Here is an 18,452-nt window from a genome sequence, read left to right on the forward strand (position 1 = left end):
AGCAACAGCAAAACAAAACACGCAAAAACAAAACCGTCACATGGTCAAACAACAGCTCCAGCAGATGATGTTTGCGTATCTTCCATGTGACGTTAGTGACTTTTACTTGAGAACAATTTGCACCTGTGACATATTTACGGCAGGATCCCTCGGGCAGAAAGAAAATTGTAGTCACGGAGCAGCAGAGTGAAAACATACATTTAAAAAAGAAAAGAAAATATTTTCAAATGAAACTGTGATTTATTCCAACAATTAAAAAAAAATGTCACCTGGACTCAAATACTTGTGTTGCAAGTGAATTATTTGAGTCACAGTCGTCGGGGTCATATATTTTCTCTCGTCCTTCTTGTCTTCACTTCACTCTGGAACTCCAACAACACTTTGAAAAATGTGAACTCATGAGCCGGTTTTCATTTGTTTTGCTGATCTGGTGACAGCTCTCTCAACACGCAGTGTTTTTTAATTAACAAACCCACATGTGTCAAAATGCCTGATGTTCAGATAACTCCTGTTGTTTCTTTAGACTTTGAAAGTTTGAAAGTTTGAATCAGCTTGAATCAGCTTGAATGCACGACCGCCTAAATCAACTGCTGTGAATAAACTTGTGCGACAACAGCAAATGAAAAGTTCCAACAGTCGCTGACAACAGAGTGTGTGTCATGTTACAGCGAGTAATTGTTGCCTGTTACCTCACAAGGAAACTGTTTTCTTTTCCCCGCAGACTTTCTCCTCATCCGCAGACTCACAATCAAGTTTGTGCTCATTAGAGGGTTTTTTAATAATCAGGAGGATTACTGCTCGACTCTCTACAAATGTCTTCTTTTTCTCTTCATCAAAATCGATTCATCAGTCTGTGGGAAATCTGTCTCGTGAGGTTGATGGAAGGTTTAAGAAGTTCCTGTAATAGATTTCTTTCCATGAACAAAGACATAAAGCAATCTGCAGGAAATCTTCACAAAAATTAAGGGATTAAGTAATTAAGTGAAAGGGAACTACTGGCAGAAATGTAATGTAGAATAATCCTCGTGATGTTTTCACTGGTTCATCTCATCTACATTGTATGAATTGTAGTTTTCTTTACCCCAGAAAAGACCCTTTATATTTAAATACTCTATATTTTCATGGAGGGGCCGCCATGTTTTTTACATTAGGCCAGACTGGACAAACTAAACAAGCTGCAACGTGACACTTCAGCACTAGATATCACAAAGTTCTACACACTGAACCTTTAAAATCTGATGTGGATCTAAAAACTCATAAAATCATTTCTGTCTCATGCCAATTTACCAAAGTTGCTCCAGGGTTTATTTATCATTACAGGATATTTTTTATCTGATTATTCAGAGACACGTGAGTTGCCCTTTAGGTTGTTTTTCGGACACCTCGGTGAATATGTCAGTGAACCGATCAAGGTGCTTTATAGGAAATGTGAAACCCGCTGTTTTTGGATATTGAACCAAACCAGCGGCAGAAAGTCAAGACTTCTCCACCCCTGCTCAGGTTTTCCTATTTTTTGATTTGACTTAGCGAACTTTATCTGGAGGAAATAAAATATATTCCGCACACCACTTGAAAACAGGAAATCTTTTAAAAAACGTCATCCACATATTTTTCAAACTGGGATTTACAGCCAGCTTCCTCATTTTTTCTTTCCCCTGATATAAACTCTGGAGATTAATAGGTCACATCTCTTTCTTTCCCCGTTCCTCTTCATACTTGATATGATTAGATTCCAGGTGCTTGGGAGTTTCTGCAGGTACAATCATCCGTGTTCTGTCAGAACACCATAAATCAAAATACTAGAAAAGTCCTCATCAGCACGTACCCAAACCTCTCGCCCAACATACTGAGAGGCCATGGTTAACATTTGTAGAGATCCTGTGATTCATACATGAAGTTCTCTTCTGGAAAAGAAAAAACAATCACACGGGAACAGAACCTGTAATCATACAATCCTACATGCATAAATGTAACAGTGAGTACAACACATGATTTAAACGTGTTTAATTGGACGTGTGAGACAGCAGATGACTGAGGTTCGTCCATGGGCCTCTCCCACACGTTCCCACTTTGATTGAGTTCATTCTGTCTCTGACGCACTGCACCTCCATCACAGATGACTCAGACCACGCTGTCAGACTTCTGTCCGCTGAAGGTCAAGCGAGAATGAAGATTCCTCAGTTTGTTGAGACAGAGAAGGAATTAAAAGAAAATGTTAAATACTCTCTGTACCACTGAGGAATCCGAAACAGTCTTTTTTAGGTTTTGTTCATGTTTTGTTCCTGAAACATTCACAAAGCTGTTTTCCATCAAGTCACAAGTCGGATTTCACTTATTTATTTTCTATCACGTTACTAAACTAGATTATCAGGTCATTTGATCGTCCTTCAGTAATTTAGTTAAACTGTAATTTTTGCTATTGTATATTTGAAAAGTCTTTTAAACTTTGAGAGTTTGTTGGCTGCTGTCAAACTATTTGATGTATTTGTTGTATACGGTGGTGATACTAACAGTACCAGAGATGACAAAGCAGTAATTCACAAACTGCTGAGAAGCAATTGCGCCTCTAATATTAATCATCGGGGTAATTATCAATTATTACGTTGCATTTCGTATAGACGCCCTCTTACACAAGCTCTTTTTGTCTCCTCCCGTCCACTGATGTCTCTGGAAATACTAATTTGACCTCAACCACAATCTTTGAATAACCTTAACCAAACCATGACTTTTCCATAACTTAACCACATATGACGACTCAGAATCCGAGGGGAGAGAGAAAATGACTTGGACCATGATATGAGCTTTTCCAGTCTGGATTTTAAAAAAAGCAAAAACTTGTCGTTTCACAACCACGGGCTGCAAATAAAGATGGACGACGCTTCTCCACTTCCAGTGAATGAAGTTTAGACTTGGACTCTTGAGTTTGGTGCGTGTCCCTCCTGAGCCGCTCCACATGTTAGAGAGCACAGGGCAAAGTGTCTCACTGCACTTTGGTGGCTGGACAGTGAGAGCAGGACAAGCTGGTGAAGCCAAGACCAAACCTCCTACGTGGGCTGTGAAGACAAAAGTCTCCGAAGGACGAAGCCCCTGGACTGAAACGCGGCTAATTTCAGCGTCTGCGTTCATGAACGTTTTGCTGTAAAGTGCAGTAGATTTAAAGACGTCGTTCTCTGTGTCCTGAACCTGAAGCGTCGCAGGTGCATCTGAAGAGATGGTTTATGCAAATGTAATGTAACAACGCTGTGACTCAGCTGGGCGTGTGGCTCCTGCACATTGTTTGTTTAAGATCATTAATGTGAGGATTGTATGACACTTAAATAAATCTGCTCGTTAGAACCACCACTTAAAGGGCTCTCTCTCTCTTCTCGTCTTACCCAACCGGGCGAGGCAGGCGGTCACGAGCTCTGGAACATTTTAACGTCTCAACTATACCATGAAAATTAAATTGCTCAATATGTTGTATTGTTTATAGTAATTAAAAATGTTGTTATATGCAGGGCCATGATGAAAATCAACAAAGTATTTACAGTATATTTTAAACATGTTAAAGATGGCAGCTCCACAAAAGTGAAGCCTGCCTCCTCATGAGACGTGGACCAAACTAAAAAGTCAAAGAAGACGTTAAATAGATATTTGTCAAAGAAGGTTCAGTCACTTCGGGTAGTTGTTATCACACCGGTGTTTGTTCGAGTTCATGTTTGGTTATTGATGATATAAAAACGTCTTGGTCGAGCTCGTCTGTCGAGCACGTGCACTGTAATGACGTCAAAAGCACAAGATGGCGGCAACCGTGTCCGACAAAGACAGGAAGTGAAGACACGTCGTCCATCTTTATTAACAGAAGTGTTTTTGTTACCTTTTCCAGCATAAACACTGACCAGAGTCATAGTGAGGCTCAGCGTCAGGTGTGAGGTTCTGGTTAAGGGTAAAGGTTGGATGTGTATTGTGGTTAGGTTAGGGTAACGTGTTCATTGGTCGGACTGTCCTCTGAAGAAAATGCCGCGTTAACCTGAGTCTGTGTGTGTGTGTGTAGAAAGAGGCCGACAGTTCAAGATTACACACGTGTTTCTGCGTGAACACAAAATTAAATCTGTGGTTTTCTGGTGAAACGTCATCGTCCCACTTATTAATCAGATTTCAGAGGAAGGAATGACACTGACCCAATTTAAAAAAAACAAAGCACCTACACGCCTATACCCCACATACCTCTGAGGGAATTCCTGCATGACAGAGCGCAGCGGGTTCCTTGTTGACTTCAGGGGAAAAACCACATCGAGGACAACACTGATGTTTCGCCACTCTCAGTTCATCCGTGACTCCAGTTAAAGCTAATAGTTTGTTTCCTGGAAGATGGAAACAATGACTGACGCCGGGCTGACAGACATTCGAACAGCAGCCTGTTTATCCACCATTTGCTCCCCAGTGGTTTTCAACCGTGTGGACCGACATGCGCCACACGAGCCGTCAGGTCAGAAGAACTAAACTTCTTCTTAAAAGTGATCACTGGAACATGAGTTTTTTGTTGAATTAAAAAACTGTTTACTTTACTTGTTCCACTTACTTAGTTTTTGATGATTATTATTTCATGGTTTTTATTATTCGTACGGATGGTTATGCTAAAATGTCTATGAAACATTTAGTGATATTTTCTATATTTTAATCTTCTATTTAATCATTGTTTTTGATTTGTGAATGTTCTACGTAAATAATTATAAATCAAAAATACATTCTTGTATTTTGTAAAACTTTTTAACCACTTAAGCTCTCACATTAAACTGTAAAAGTGAAGGTCACTCTGACAGAACTTGTGACAGAAGACAGAATAAAGACATAAAAACATTGATTGTTGCTGGAAAAAATATGTTCAACAGTCTAGCCAGTTTATTATAAAGCCTGAAATTACAAATTCGTTTCAGGGTCTGTGTGACCCTGAATCTTTCATTTTCTTTAAACAAACACAAACTGGGATTAATTCGTGTCAGATTAGCTGCACCTTTTCCATTTAACCCTTTATATCTTTATAAATTTCATAAACCTCTCGACCGCACTTGAAACTTTGCAGGAAACGTTTGCAGCGAGCCTGGCAGAGGAAACTGGGGCACAGGGATTAATATGGGTCACACCCACACATTGATATGACCCAAATTAATCCGGCTCAGGTGTTTTCAGCATCACTCAGTAATCAGGCACGTGGGCGGGTCTGCTGATAAGAGGAAGAATCACATTTCATTTCCGCTTCACACGACATATTCTCATGTTTTTGAAAACAATCTGAAAAGTAGATTTTAAATCTTTATTGTGTCGTTTTTATTTTTAGTCAGGAAGAAAAAAATAGATTTAGGAATGTTTAAAGTTGAAACAAACAAACAAACAAACACCTGTTGAAATCTGAATGATTTAGAGTAAATATGTTGACATTAAGAGCACATCTGCAGAAGCCACATTTATTTTTATTCTGTGGAATGTAAAAATATCAACATTGATAATGAAACATGTATAACTGAGCTTTCTCTTGTTTCATCGAACCAACTCTGAAATGTGGATTAAAGGAGCGGCCGCTTGTTAAATTTATTGTCATTGTTTTGGCTGTGAAATAAATTGACGTTAAGCCACTGTTGGAGGGAATTAAAGCTGCAGCCACAGTGTCGATGATCCACGTAGCGAAAGTGTCAAGTGAATTTTGGGGCCGACGGACAGATGGATTCCACCTCCTGTCCCGATGAAGGCCCCCAGTGAGCAACACAAAAGTTTCCACCAGTTTTCTTTCTTCCCAGCTCTCAGTCTCCGCTGCTGATCCGTTGTCACGCCACAGATTCTTTTCCTCTCAAAAAGTAAATAAAAAAATCAGGGATGTGATCGTAAACTGCTAAAAAACACAAGACAACAAAATTCCCCCGTATGCCAAGAATGGGTGGCGTTTGTCCCTAAATCGAACACAAGGAAAAACACCCCTGACAAAATAATCCACATGAATTCTACTTAAAAGCGCCTTCTTCAACCTTTTTGACCTTTTCCTGTCCGTCTCTCTGTTCCTCCCCTTCCTGTCTCACTCTGGGAGAGAAGTCGTCTCCGCTGGGCCTCACTCGTACTCTGCGATCAGCACCATCATGCCAACTCCAAACAGCAGCGCCAGAATCTCCATCAGGGACTGGCCGAAACTGGAGCGGCCCGCCAGCAGCTCCGGGAGCACGGTCACCGTGGCGATGTAAACAAACCCTCCGGCCGTGAACGGCAGGATCCAGGCAGTCGCCGCGGCGCCCACGCCTTCGGCCAATAGGGAGCAAGCTGTGCCAGCCAAGGCTCCTAAGGCCGTCAACAGCTGTAGACACATGGCCTGATGGGAAAGAGGGAGAGGGTGATGATGTCAACACATTCAACATTTTTGAATTTGTTGAGAAATTTGCTTTGACACCATATCTTAAAGCCACGACACGGTTCAACAATACCTTTTTTTTGGTGCAGCCAGACTGGACGAGGATGGCAAAGTCTCCGATCTCATGTGGGACCTCGTGCAGCAGGATGGTGAGAGTGGTGACAGCGCCCACTGCTGGACCCACCAGGAATGACGCTCCGATTGCCAGGCCATCGGTAAAATTGTGTGTGAAGTCCGCTGCCAGGTTCAGGTAACCCGACACTTTGATGTCTGCATGTGTGGAGAGGAAAGTCCACAGGCAGCAGAAGGATAATTAGATTGATCCACCAGATGTCGACATTAAATATATAATTTATAATCGGAACATCACAGTGTTCCGATTAAAGTAATGGCAACACTGGTGTTACCAAATACATAAACATTAAATGTCTGTTGAGGGTTTTGATTTGACGTTAAAAAGTGTAATGGATGGTGTGGCGACGGGGTTAGTAATGTTAGTGGTATGTGCCCGAACACCTTGTTATACCGGTAACGCAGAGTACTGCAGTAATTCTGACGGATAAGCTCTTTGATATAATTACAGCTTCAGATAAGTCGTGATGTACACGTTTCATGAGTTACCCCTTAGGGAGTTGTAAATTGTAATAATTTCCCAGCAGTTCTGTCTGCTCCAGTGTCACATCGACACCAACACCAAAGGCCGACATCACTGTTTCTCTGTAATTAACTTGTCATCACGCTGCAGTTCAGCAAAGAAGAGACATTTGCTGTCAGTCAAGAGTTTTTTGAAAGTGGGTCAAGGTCAATCAACGATGCCAAGAAAACATACCTGCGCAAATGAGACTGAAGTGGAAAACAAAAATAACAAGTCCACAGGAAGCAGTAAGATAATTAGATTGATCCAGATGTCGACATTAAACCTATAATTTACAATCGGAACATCACAGTGTTCTGATTAAAATAATGGCAACACTGGTGTTACCAAATACACCGGACAGGTTCGAAGAAAGGGGGCATGTGTTTTAAATGTCTGTTGAGGGTTTTGATTTATGACGTTAAAAAAAAGGCTTTATTTTCTTTCATTAAAGTTGATCCACCAAGTTGAGACGTTAGCTAGCTCGATGTGCTGAGATAAAGGGGATTGTTCTGTAAGCATTGTGGGAATTTTTTGTTCGACGTATGGACTCTACGCAGACGGGGACATGGCTCTGATTTACAACAATAAGTCATCAATTCACCTCGCACACACTAAAGAGCACAAACTCTCATATCACACTCCACACGTGTGGCTTGGTCTCAAACAAACACAAAACTGTACTGCAGCGGTGCTACAGCCGTGACTTGACACGTTTTTGATGCTGTAGTTCTCTCTGCGTCCTCTGACATCAAATCATCCACACCCGTGCAGCTTTGATAACTAATATTTGAAACAGTGGAGTTGTTTTGTTTTTTTTTATGAACGTGAGCGCTACAGCCGTTGTACAAATTGAACTGAACAGTTTTTATGTTTATAATAAAAGTGTAATGGATGGTGTGGCGACGGGGTTAGTAATGTTAGTGGTATGTGCCCGAACACCTTGTTATACCGGTAACGCAGAGTACTGCAGTAATTCTGACGGATAAGCTCTTTGATATATTTACAGCTTCAGATAAGTCGTGATGTACACGTTTCATGAGTTACCCCTTAGGGAGTTGTAAATTGTAATAATTTCACAGCAGTTCTGTCTGCTCCAGTGTCACATCGACACCAACACCAAAGAGCAAAGGCCGACATCACTGTTTCTCTGTAATTAACTTAAGTGGTTTCACACACTCATAATACCATAACAATCTAGCTTTGTGTAGCGCTCCTTGCCTCGTGCTCTCTCGCTCTCCCTCTCCTGGATTACCTGTCACTCTGTTATGAAGTTAAGAGTGAACCACCACAGACTGGTCTAATTCTGTGGGAAGATATATTGTGTGATACCTTTTCACATTTCAGGATATTTTACTCTGAGGATTTTTGGCAGATAAATGAAATGGTGAACGGAAATATGTCCTAAATAGGAGGTAATTTCTAAAACTGTGCAATGTGACAAGATTTGATTTGCCCTTTTATTAAAAACTCTGATACTGTAAAACTACACTGGAGCAGTTACATTATATTACTTATACAACTTCAATAGGTTATTTGCTGGTTAAAGGTTTGAGCTTTTTAGTTGTAAAGATCTTCCTGTGACGACTCACCACGCTGCAGTTCAGTAACTAACCAGCAGGAAGCAGCATTTATCTATAAAAAGGAATGTATTGTTCACCTGTGCTCATTTGCTCGTCTTTCGTCGGCACCTTCTCATCTTTGCTTCCTTTCTCTTTCTTCTTCTTGTCTTTGTCTTCCTCTCCATCACTGTCCTTTTCCTTGGACGCAGCTGAAAGTGTTTCACAGAATAAAGGTCAGCTTCAGTCCCCGGATCAGATTTTAACAGGCGCTAATACGTAATAATAATAATACATTATGTCTGAGCCCCTGGAAAACAAGATGATCCATCACATGAATATTTCTAACATACACCAATAGTTTCTAGTTTGTTCTACTGGACACATTTTTCTTTATTTATAAACTGAAGTCCTTTGTGTTTTAAATAAAAAAATATTTTCTGCCTTTTGATTTACTACATCGTACCATGTGAGTGGCTGTGGGAATGTCCGTGGCCGTGCCCTCCCTTCAGCAGACGCACAAATTTCTCTACAACCAGGAAGGCGATGATCCCACCGAGGACCCACAAACCCACCGACATCATGTGACCGTGCGCAGCTCCTGTGCAGATAGAGGATGAGCAACACTGTGATACATGAGTAAGATCTTCCACTGCTTACAGCATAGAACTAAATGTTTGACATCACAGTAGAAAAGATAATAAAGGTATTTTCTTTGGCGAAAACGCACCATGGGAGTGACCATGGTCATGTGACTCTTCACTTGCATGCGAGTGTCCGTGGTCGCCGTCTCCGTGATGAGAGTGAGGCTCTGCGAGAGAAAATATAAACATGCCTGATTTTTAAAATCTAGATCCGTGAATCATGCCCTGAGAATTTGATCTGTCTCAAGTCAGCCCATTATGAAGGAAACCAGACTTTTGTGGATGGACTTCCTACCCAGAGCGTGAGGTATGAGGTGAAGGAAGGCATCGCCCAGTAGTCCACCGGAGGCAAAGCTGAGCAGCACCTTGAGCAGGTACTGGTGCTGGTCGCTGTTGGACTGAACCGGGATCAGAAACAGGATGAGGAAAGGAGCCGCGCTGATCAGCAGGGTAGCTCCGATAGCCTGCAGACAACAAAAGAGGAACATTTACTTTTCATCCGTGTATCATGGGAGATGTCTTAAGGCTTCAAGATCAATTCAAGGTTCAGTGTGTAGAACTTTGTGATATCTATTGTTGAAGTGTCATGTTGCACCTGATCACCCTTCACCTCACCCTCCTCCCCCTCCAAACATGAGAAAGAGCCTGTGGTAGCATAGAAACTCAAAAGTTCTTTAGTTTGTCCAGTCTGGACTAATGTAAAAAATATGGCGGCCTCTGTAGAGAGGGTCCCTTCGATGTCAATATAAAGTATTTAAATATAAAGTATTTAAATATAAAGGGCCTTCTAGAGTAAAGAAAACTACAATTCATTCAATTTAGATGAAACTAACTTGTGAAAACATCATGAGGATTATTCAACATTACATTTCTGCCAATAGTTCCCTTTCACCTAAATCTTACACACTGGACCTTTAAAAGCAACCCAAGTGTAAAACAGGAGCTGGAGAACAAAGGATGGGACTAAGTGTTGATTTGTTTGCAGACAGGGTGTGAACACGTCGTCGAACAGGACACAGCAAACTAACGTGGATACAGACTGCGGCTCCAGCTGTGTTTGTTCATCTAGTACATTTGTGGAACACATGATACTGCTGGTGAGTAACTGGATGTACGAAAAAAAACGACTGTGTGTGTACACTGCAGCAACCAAAGCTAAAGGTGCAGCCTCTTTTTGCTCTCGTATCTGTCCGCTAGTATGAAAACACAAAACTCATAGATTGACATTAGTCCCTTAAATGTGCCAGATTCTTTTCATCGAGATCCAGGAATTATTCCATGAGAAAACAATAAAAATGTCCTTTCTTGCAATGTTAGAGAAAAGGAAAAAGATTCCTGAATCTGCCCCCTGATCCGGCTCTGACTATTTACAGAAATTGAATTGGTATTGACTTTCTAAAATAATTCATCAAGAATTTCCCATTGAAACTTTTTCCTTTAAAATGTTGATTTGTCTTCTGACTGTATTTCTGACTGTAGATTCAGGTTCATACATTCTGACCTCAAGATTTTAAACTCATAACCCATCAGTGTGATTTTAGCTAATGAGCCCACCTGCGTCCAGAGCTCCATCGTATCCCTCTTCTCTCTCTCCTCTCCGTGCGAGTGCCCATGCCCACTCTCCTTGTGCACAAGAACATCTTCATGAGCATGCCCGTGGTCGTGAGAGTGTGCGTGTCCGTGAGCGTGTCCATGGTCGTGTCCGTGGTCGTGAGCGTGTGCATGTCCGTGGTCATGTGCGTGTGCATGTCCGTGGTCGTGAGCGTGTGCATGTCCGTGGTCGTGTCCATGGTCATGTCCATGGTCGTGTCCATGGTCGTCTTCCTCAGGTAGGTTAGCCTCGGCGCTCCACTTGCTCGCTCCGTGGAACATCTTCACCTGAGCGCCGTGAGAGTGTCCATGGTGATCATCTTCTCCATGGGAGTGGCCATGGTGATGGTGGCCATGTCCGTGGTCGCCATGGGAGTGGCTGTGAGCGAATGTTGACTGGGAGGCTAACAGTAGTAATGCTGATGTGGCCAGTGTCAGCAGATGTACACAGCCCATATTATCCCCTGAAGAGGAAAGAGGACAGAATTAATAGAAACTCACAGGCTAGTGGATGATTAAACTCGGAGACCATGTTCACACCAAACTCACTTGATATCGACGCCACATTATTTTGGTCATGTAAACAAACCTATAGCTTCTTCTTCCTGATGGAAGTGAACATTACCGAGTTTGCAAGTAACCATCACTCTGTCTCTGGCTAAATGAATCTCTCTCTTTCTGCATATGTAAACATGGACACGTCTGTCAACAGAGGACTCATGTTGCATGTTATCCATTTAGAGATGTTGTGTATTTGCAGGAGTCAGTGGAGTGAGTGACACTCATCAGTAAAATGCTAGCGGGTCTGAAACTGGCAAGTGACAGGAGGAGCTCAAGCAACTGAAACACATGTGAAGGCCCAAGTTAAGAGAAGAGACAAAAGTCAACTCAAGTTATTGATATAAATAATAATTATGTTTGCAATAAGTCCATTTGGGATTTCTTTAGATGTGTCCTTTCTTTTGTGTCTGTGTCTTTGCACATTTTGTAAATGTGATGCATCTTAATGCATCGTCATCACTGCAGCTTTCGACACGACAGTGATTTTTGTCTGGTTGAGTCTTTCCCTGAGCCGACCATTGGAGTCACGGGGGGGGGCAACAACATTACACGATGACTCTGCAGCACAGTTAGCATCTCGGTGTCCTGAGTTCAACTTTGCCTGTGCTAACCATGAATTAGCTGCTTTGCACTGATTAGACCCCGCTGAAACACGGTCTGCAGGATCAGACACCGTGGGCGAAGCCTGGCGATGAGAGCTCACAGGATTTAACCGTGTGGGCTAACTTTACATTTTAGCCTGCTAGCTCTGATCCAGCTTCGCCTGGCGGTGGTGTTTTGTTTGCTGGTGTGAAGGTGAGGCGGGTGATCTGTCCGCTGTGGTCGAGCGGCAGCAGTAATCTCACAGTAAACAGTGAGAGTCGGGAATCAAACACCGGTCGCCGATTCCACAAGTTGCGGCTGCAGCTTGCTAGCAGGCTAACTAGCTTGGGTAGCCGCTTGCTAACGCGTTGCCGCAGCGAGAAGACGATCATTAAGTAGGAAAGGCAATAAAAGATGGACGGTTCAGTCTCACCAGATGGTGTCTGGTGTCGGTGGCTGTCGTGCCGGTCGGTAACTCTCCGTCTGACCGGCTGTGAGATCCGTAAAGAGCTGAAACCCGCTGAGCACCAGGATGCTAATGGAGGCTGCGCAGAGGACGTGGCGTTTACTCAACTCTGTGAAATCTCGCGAGAGTTCGTTTCATCTCCAACCTCTTAGTTAACGGTCTGTTTCCAAACTGGTTCCAAACTGGTTCCTCCTGTTTACATGGAAGTCACGTAAACACACGTTGTCCTCTTCATGGTGCAAAACATGATTTACAATGAGAACTGAGTATTTAAACTAATCACCTGCACTGACTGTGAGCACACACACTCATAAACACACACACACACACACACACTCTTAAACACACACACACACACACTCTTAAACACACACACACACACTCATAAACACACAAATACACACACCTGCCTATGAGCGATATAAACTGACTGTATGTGTGTATCTGCCAATGTCACCTGAAACAAATCTGTAATCAGAAGCATTAACTGTATTTTGAAAGTATATATAAATGGTAGAAACATCACAGAAAACATTTCTGTAAAGTTTTGTTTGCTCTGTGTAAACGCTGCACCATCACCAGGACAGTAAAGTTCTTTTTATATCATATAAAGAACTATATACTATGAAACTTGGTGGAAGTATAGGGATACAAACCCATTACAGTTTGCAGCAGTGGTTATGATCAGTTTTATCGAACAGCTCAAATAATTTATACAAAACATTATCTTTTCTTCTTCCCATTCATTGATAATGGAACGGCCCATTCGATTCAGCTGTGACCATGTGGAGAGTTGATCAGGAACCACAATCAAACATTTCACTGTGACATCAGAGCTCACCTGTGCTGGGATTTTATATTTACCCTAAAGTCATCAGAACATTTTTAACACTTAAATAAACAGTTTCATCGCAAAAGTCTTATTTTACCGGTGGAGGACATGATCGTAATCTCAGTATGAACACGGTGCTGGTTATTAAAACTTCCTGAATGACTGAGTGGGGATTTTTCTTGGATTGATAAAGATCTTTTTATTTTTCACTCATAACATAATTTGTTTTCTGGTCTCTACTGGAAACGAACAGACAGAAACCTTTTAAATAAGAGGAAGAAGAATGAAAAAAAAACTCAAGGATTCTGTTTCTAATTAAAGTGTTGACCACATGATTTGAATCTTGCCCAAAAGATCTTTTCTTCTGACTCTGATGTTTCCTGTTTGAACACATGCTTTATTTTCCTTGGCAGCCACTCTGACCTGTTGATTATTGAAGGAGTTTATCTGAAGTGCAGAGAGAAGATGTTTGAAGCTGCATCTTCATCCTGGCTGCAACACATCCGCTGGGAAAACAAACAAAAAAAGTGACGATTCAAATTCCGACAACTTCAGGGTTCTGCCCGCGTACTCACAAGTCCACTGTGGATCAAAAATAGAAACAGGTTGAGCAGGATATTTAAAAAAAAGAAGATACGATCAAAAGACAGAGAAGAACAATCAATTAAAACATCTTTCTGCAGTTCTTAAAGTACAAGGGGGAATTACTGAGGTAATGACACAGATCTTTATATTCACTGTTAAATAAATGTTGATCAATGTTTTCAACGATAGATATTTTTTGTTTTAACATTTTCAGGGAGGATGTCGATTATTTAATCACCTGCTTTTGAATCATCACCAGGAAAACAAATTGCATTTACTCAAGTGCTCTTTAAGATGTATTTTCATGTTGTGCTGTTTTGTGCTATGACTACAACATTTCTTTCAGTCTGTGAAATGTTTCCTCTTTCATTCCCTCTCTTCACCCTGAACATCTGTTCTATGTAACTTTGGTGAGTGGGTAGATCTCCTGTGAGAAGAAGTTATTTACTTTTATTTATTTTGTGTTTTTTTTTTTTTTTTTACTTACATAAAGTGTCCCTGAGCTTAAGTCATCCATCCATCAATTGGAAAAGAGACAGAGGTTCCTGCAGCATCTTAACTGGGGTTAGTGTAACTTCTGTCTGTCTGAAGGTCGCTGACTCTGGAACAGAGCAGAACAAAACCTTTCCAGGAGCCTTTGGGCTGATGTTTAGCTGTAGATGAGGTAAATAATGTCAATACTGATTGTTACAGTAATAATCTGCTGCTACTAAAGAGATAATAGGATATTATTTAACATATTAATGTTTAAGGTTAAACTGAATTGAATAACATTGAGGCAGGGCATGAACATAACACCATCAAACACTTGTTTTTGTGTTCAAGAATGTTTTTTGAAAGTCTTGAATTAGTAATACGACCGTCAGTACTTAAGATCTTCAGTCTTATATCAGTCATGACTGTAAAGTGTCAGCATCGGGTTCCAGGGGATTTATTTTAGCTGAAAACTGAACCTGTTCCATCACCTCAGTAGCTCCAAAGTAACGTGTTCTCCAAACATGAACAAACAATAAATACATATATATTATACATTTCATACTTTAAGAGAGACAGATGTCAGACACACTCCCAGACAGACAGACAATTTGAAGCAATCAATATCCCTGTCATTGAGTAAAGTCTACTTCAAGTTCACACGTTCTCTGGGGCGTCTGCAGCCGGCTGCTCATTTTGTCCAGGGGAACTCTGCTGACCCCTGAGCCACTGCCGGGGATTGTCCTGATGCAAATCAGGAGAGGGAACCAATTCATCGTCGCACAATTCGATTAGACATCTGCATATTGAGCATCTGCACCCCAAGAAAATCTGCCAATACCTACCCTCCCTCCCCCTACTGCCCCCACATTCTCTGGCCCCCCACAGGGGTAGCGCCCCAAGACCCCAGGGGCGGCCTCCGTCCTTGCTGCCCTCCCGCCTCCCCCCGTCTCCCCCTCCTGTCCCCTCCTGACCCTGTCAGGCCTAGCGACAATACCTGACCCCGCCCCAGAGACAGAGCGATTGGAGTTCAAGGTAAATGTCCCTTTCTCTGCGTCCGTCTGCAGGCTGCCCTGTCCAGCCCCTGTCCGATAATCACATGCACCGCTCTTTTTTCCTAATACTTTCTCACACACACACACACACACACACACACACACACACACACACACACACACACACACACACACACACACACACACACACACACACACACACACACACACACACACTGTTGCAGAAGACACGACTTTGGCCTGAAAACGAAGGCGTCCCTTCTTCTGCAGTGTTTCCATTGTGATCATGTCCGACCACTGGCTCTTATTCAGACCTCTCTGCCACTCAGACGGTTTCCCTCCATTTTTATCGCTGTTATTGATTCATCAGGCTCTCGCTCAGCGTTGGGAAGAGAGAGGCAGCACATCAAGAACTTTAAAGTAACATGTGTTGAGCTTTACCACACACAATGCAAAGCTCCCAACTCCATCAACACCTTCACTGCTCCCTTATATTTTGGAAATGTGCATGTTTATGAATGACATTGATGATTTGAGAAATGTTCCATCATGTAGAATATTTTAAAAAATGACATTTACTGGGTTATTTCTTCAAATATTGAGCATTTGAAGGCACCACTGATATTTGTAATTTATAATAAAGGCCTACATATGAAAGAACCCTCAAAACAAACAATATCCAGACAACAGCTTTATATTTTAAAAGCATAAAATGCCTCAGAAAATTCAGCAGAGAATCAATTGATTGATTTTTCATGCAGAAAACTTCAGCTCCATGCTGCAGCTCTTGGGTGTGAATGAGAGTGACTGTATAGGATGTGACACTGTGCACCAGTGGCTGCTCCACCAACATAAATAATAGCTTGAAAATGTGCAGTGTAATTATTCCGCATCAGATCAGGACACGAGCAAAGATTCAACCAAAGCAGCAAAGTCCAGAGAGAAATAAAGTGCTGGTGAATAAACTAACTGTATGGAACTGAGTTGGGAAGTAAATGCAGTGCTGTGATTTTCATACCTTAAACAGACTCTTGTACAAATAAGTGTTGTTGTAACTTACATCATTTGTAGACACTGGGTGGACAAAATAAGAATATAAAAACTGTTAGTATAAAACTTGTTGTGAGGTGACAGTGCAAACCACAACTCCTCCAAACATGACATTTATTTAATTTAGCGCAAGTAGCGTTGAACAAGGTTCAATAGAAGTGAATGGGAAATGGAGCAATTAAAAATGTGTGACATACTTTTTGTTTCAGTAATAATAATTCATCTTAAGAGCAGAATTAGCTCTTTAAGCAGAAAGTCCTGAAGGACGAGAGTCTTTCACACCAAGTCTGATTTGCTTTACAAATAACTTAATGTAAGTGTCTCTGCCTGAATTAAAGAGCGTCCGATACATCATAAAACAACAGGAGCCTGTTTGAGCCACAATAATTCGGACATCACATATCTGTCTCTGTGTTTGACAGCAAACAAATGAACCAGAAACAGGATCATGAAACAAACAGGAGAAAAGAAGAGATGAAATCTAATGCCTTCAACACGTCCGGAGTTAAATCCTCATTGCACGTGTGTCTGTATGCTGCCGGTCACTTTGAACCCCGTTTCTCTGATTCTTGGCAGGAAGTGAATGTCGGCAGCTCTCAGTCATAAAACTGCTTTTGGTGACTCTCCCAGAATGCACTGGGTGGGGAGAGGACAGAGAATCTCTGTGTCGACTCACCGTGGCATGGGATGTGAGGAGATCGCAGAGAATGTCAATAATCGCTCGAACCGAGGATGAGCCGCTGCCTTCGAGAGAAATAAAAATACGTATCATTCAGTTTTCAAATTATTACAATGAAACTTGTTGCAACTGTCCCCAAGCTGAGCAGCCATACACAAACAAACCCCCAAAAACATGTACGACAACACTCGTTTTTAAAACAGTTCTTCAAAGTTACTGTTTTAAAGAATAAATATGTTTTATATAAGTTGGTTGCATATTGTTCTTTTGAATTCTGTTTTGGATTAAACAGCAGCTGTAACATCTGCAAATGACTCAAGGTTGGCCTTTGCTTTACTACTGCTGTTTAATAAACACATCTACAGAAATATAATCATATTTTCACTTTACTGTCTAAAATTTTAAGTGAAATTTGTTGGATTTCAAACTCAATTCAACCATCTCAGATCGGAGCTGTAACTGTCCGCTGGGTTTCAAATATATATAATACAATATATAAAACTGTGGTCGGTCTCGTGCAAATTGTCTTTGTGTGAATGAGAGAAATGAAAAAAGTGTCTCACTGTCCCCGTTCTACAGTAAATTTTCAATAAACATTTAAAAAACAAATCAGACTCAAGTCTTTGCTGCCAAAAGCACAAGACGATATTTGACTGATTCAAAAGGAGCGCAGGGTTTTTCTGAAACACTACATGTTAAAAATTGATTGAGATGTCAAAATCACTGTCTGCCCGTTTTATCTGCGGTGGAACTCGGGCTCAGCTTTCTCCCGTTGAGGAATATTTGTAGCTACAACACAATGTTCAAAAGCCTTTGTCCCTCATCCTATTGCTGTGATCTGTGTCTCAGGGCTCGGGGACAAAAGGTGTCAAACGGAGCGTTGGACTTGGTCTGCCATGTCCTCCCGAGGCTGCTCCTAATCCTATTACTGTGGCCCAAGGAGGAGTATGGATCCTGCACTCCCTTCATCCCAGCAGCTATTAAAGTCTATGGGGGCCCTGTGTGTTTACTCTGTGTGTCTGTGTGTGTGTGTTCTTGTGTGTGTAATTGCATTGTCAGCGACTTCTTATCCACGTTGTCATAATGTGTTATCCAGTGATGCGGCTCAAGGTTTGCCGTCTTTTTGGGTTTGCTACGGGGCAGGTGGACATTTCAATCTCTCACTGCTGCCACATGATTCATCTAACGTGAAGCTTCAACCTCTAACTTTTCATTTTGAGAATATCCGAAGGTTTAATGGAGGGAAATGTTTTTAAGCAACGTCTCACTGACGTTTTTCCAAACAACTGGATGTTTCGTTTTTTTTGTTTCGTAACATTTTAAACATAGCCGTGAACTTTAGGTCAAATTGCTTGGATTCGATCATAGTTTAATAAGTGAGAAGAGTCAATTTGAAGACTCAATTCA

General features: G+C 41.6%; 1 protein-coding gene across 1 annotated transcript; it reads right to left on the reverse strand.

Moving 5' to 3' along the window:
• Positions 1–5,279: 5,279 nt before the first annotated feature.
• On the reverse strand, positions 5,280–12,530 carry slc39a7 (solute carrier family 39 member 7). Its single transcript, XM_020105730.2, has 8 exons — positions 12,377–12,530; positions 10,765–11,264; positions 9,506–9,674; positions 9,297–9,377; positions 9,033–9,167; positions 8,668–8,778; positions 6,447–6,643; positions 5,280–6,334 (listed from the first exon to the last, which is right to left on the reverse strand). Exons 2-8 carry the CDS (start codon positions 11,254–11,256, stop codon positions 6,080–6,082), a joined length of 1,440 nt encoding a protein of 479 aa, XP_019961289.2. The 5' UTR covers positions 11,257–11,264; positions 12,377–12,530; the 3' UTR covers positions 5,280–6,079.
• Positions 12,531–18,452: the final 5,922 nt, after the last annotated feature.

Source organism: Paralichthys olivaceus, chromosome 20 (genome assembly GCF_024713975.1).
Source record: "Paralichthys olivaceus isolate ysfri-2021 chromosome 20, ASM2471397v2, whole genome shotgun sequence".
NCBI lineage: Eukaryota > Metazoa > Chordata > Actinopteri > Pleuronectiformes > Paralichthyidae > Paralichthys > Paralichthys olivaceus.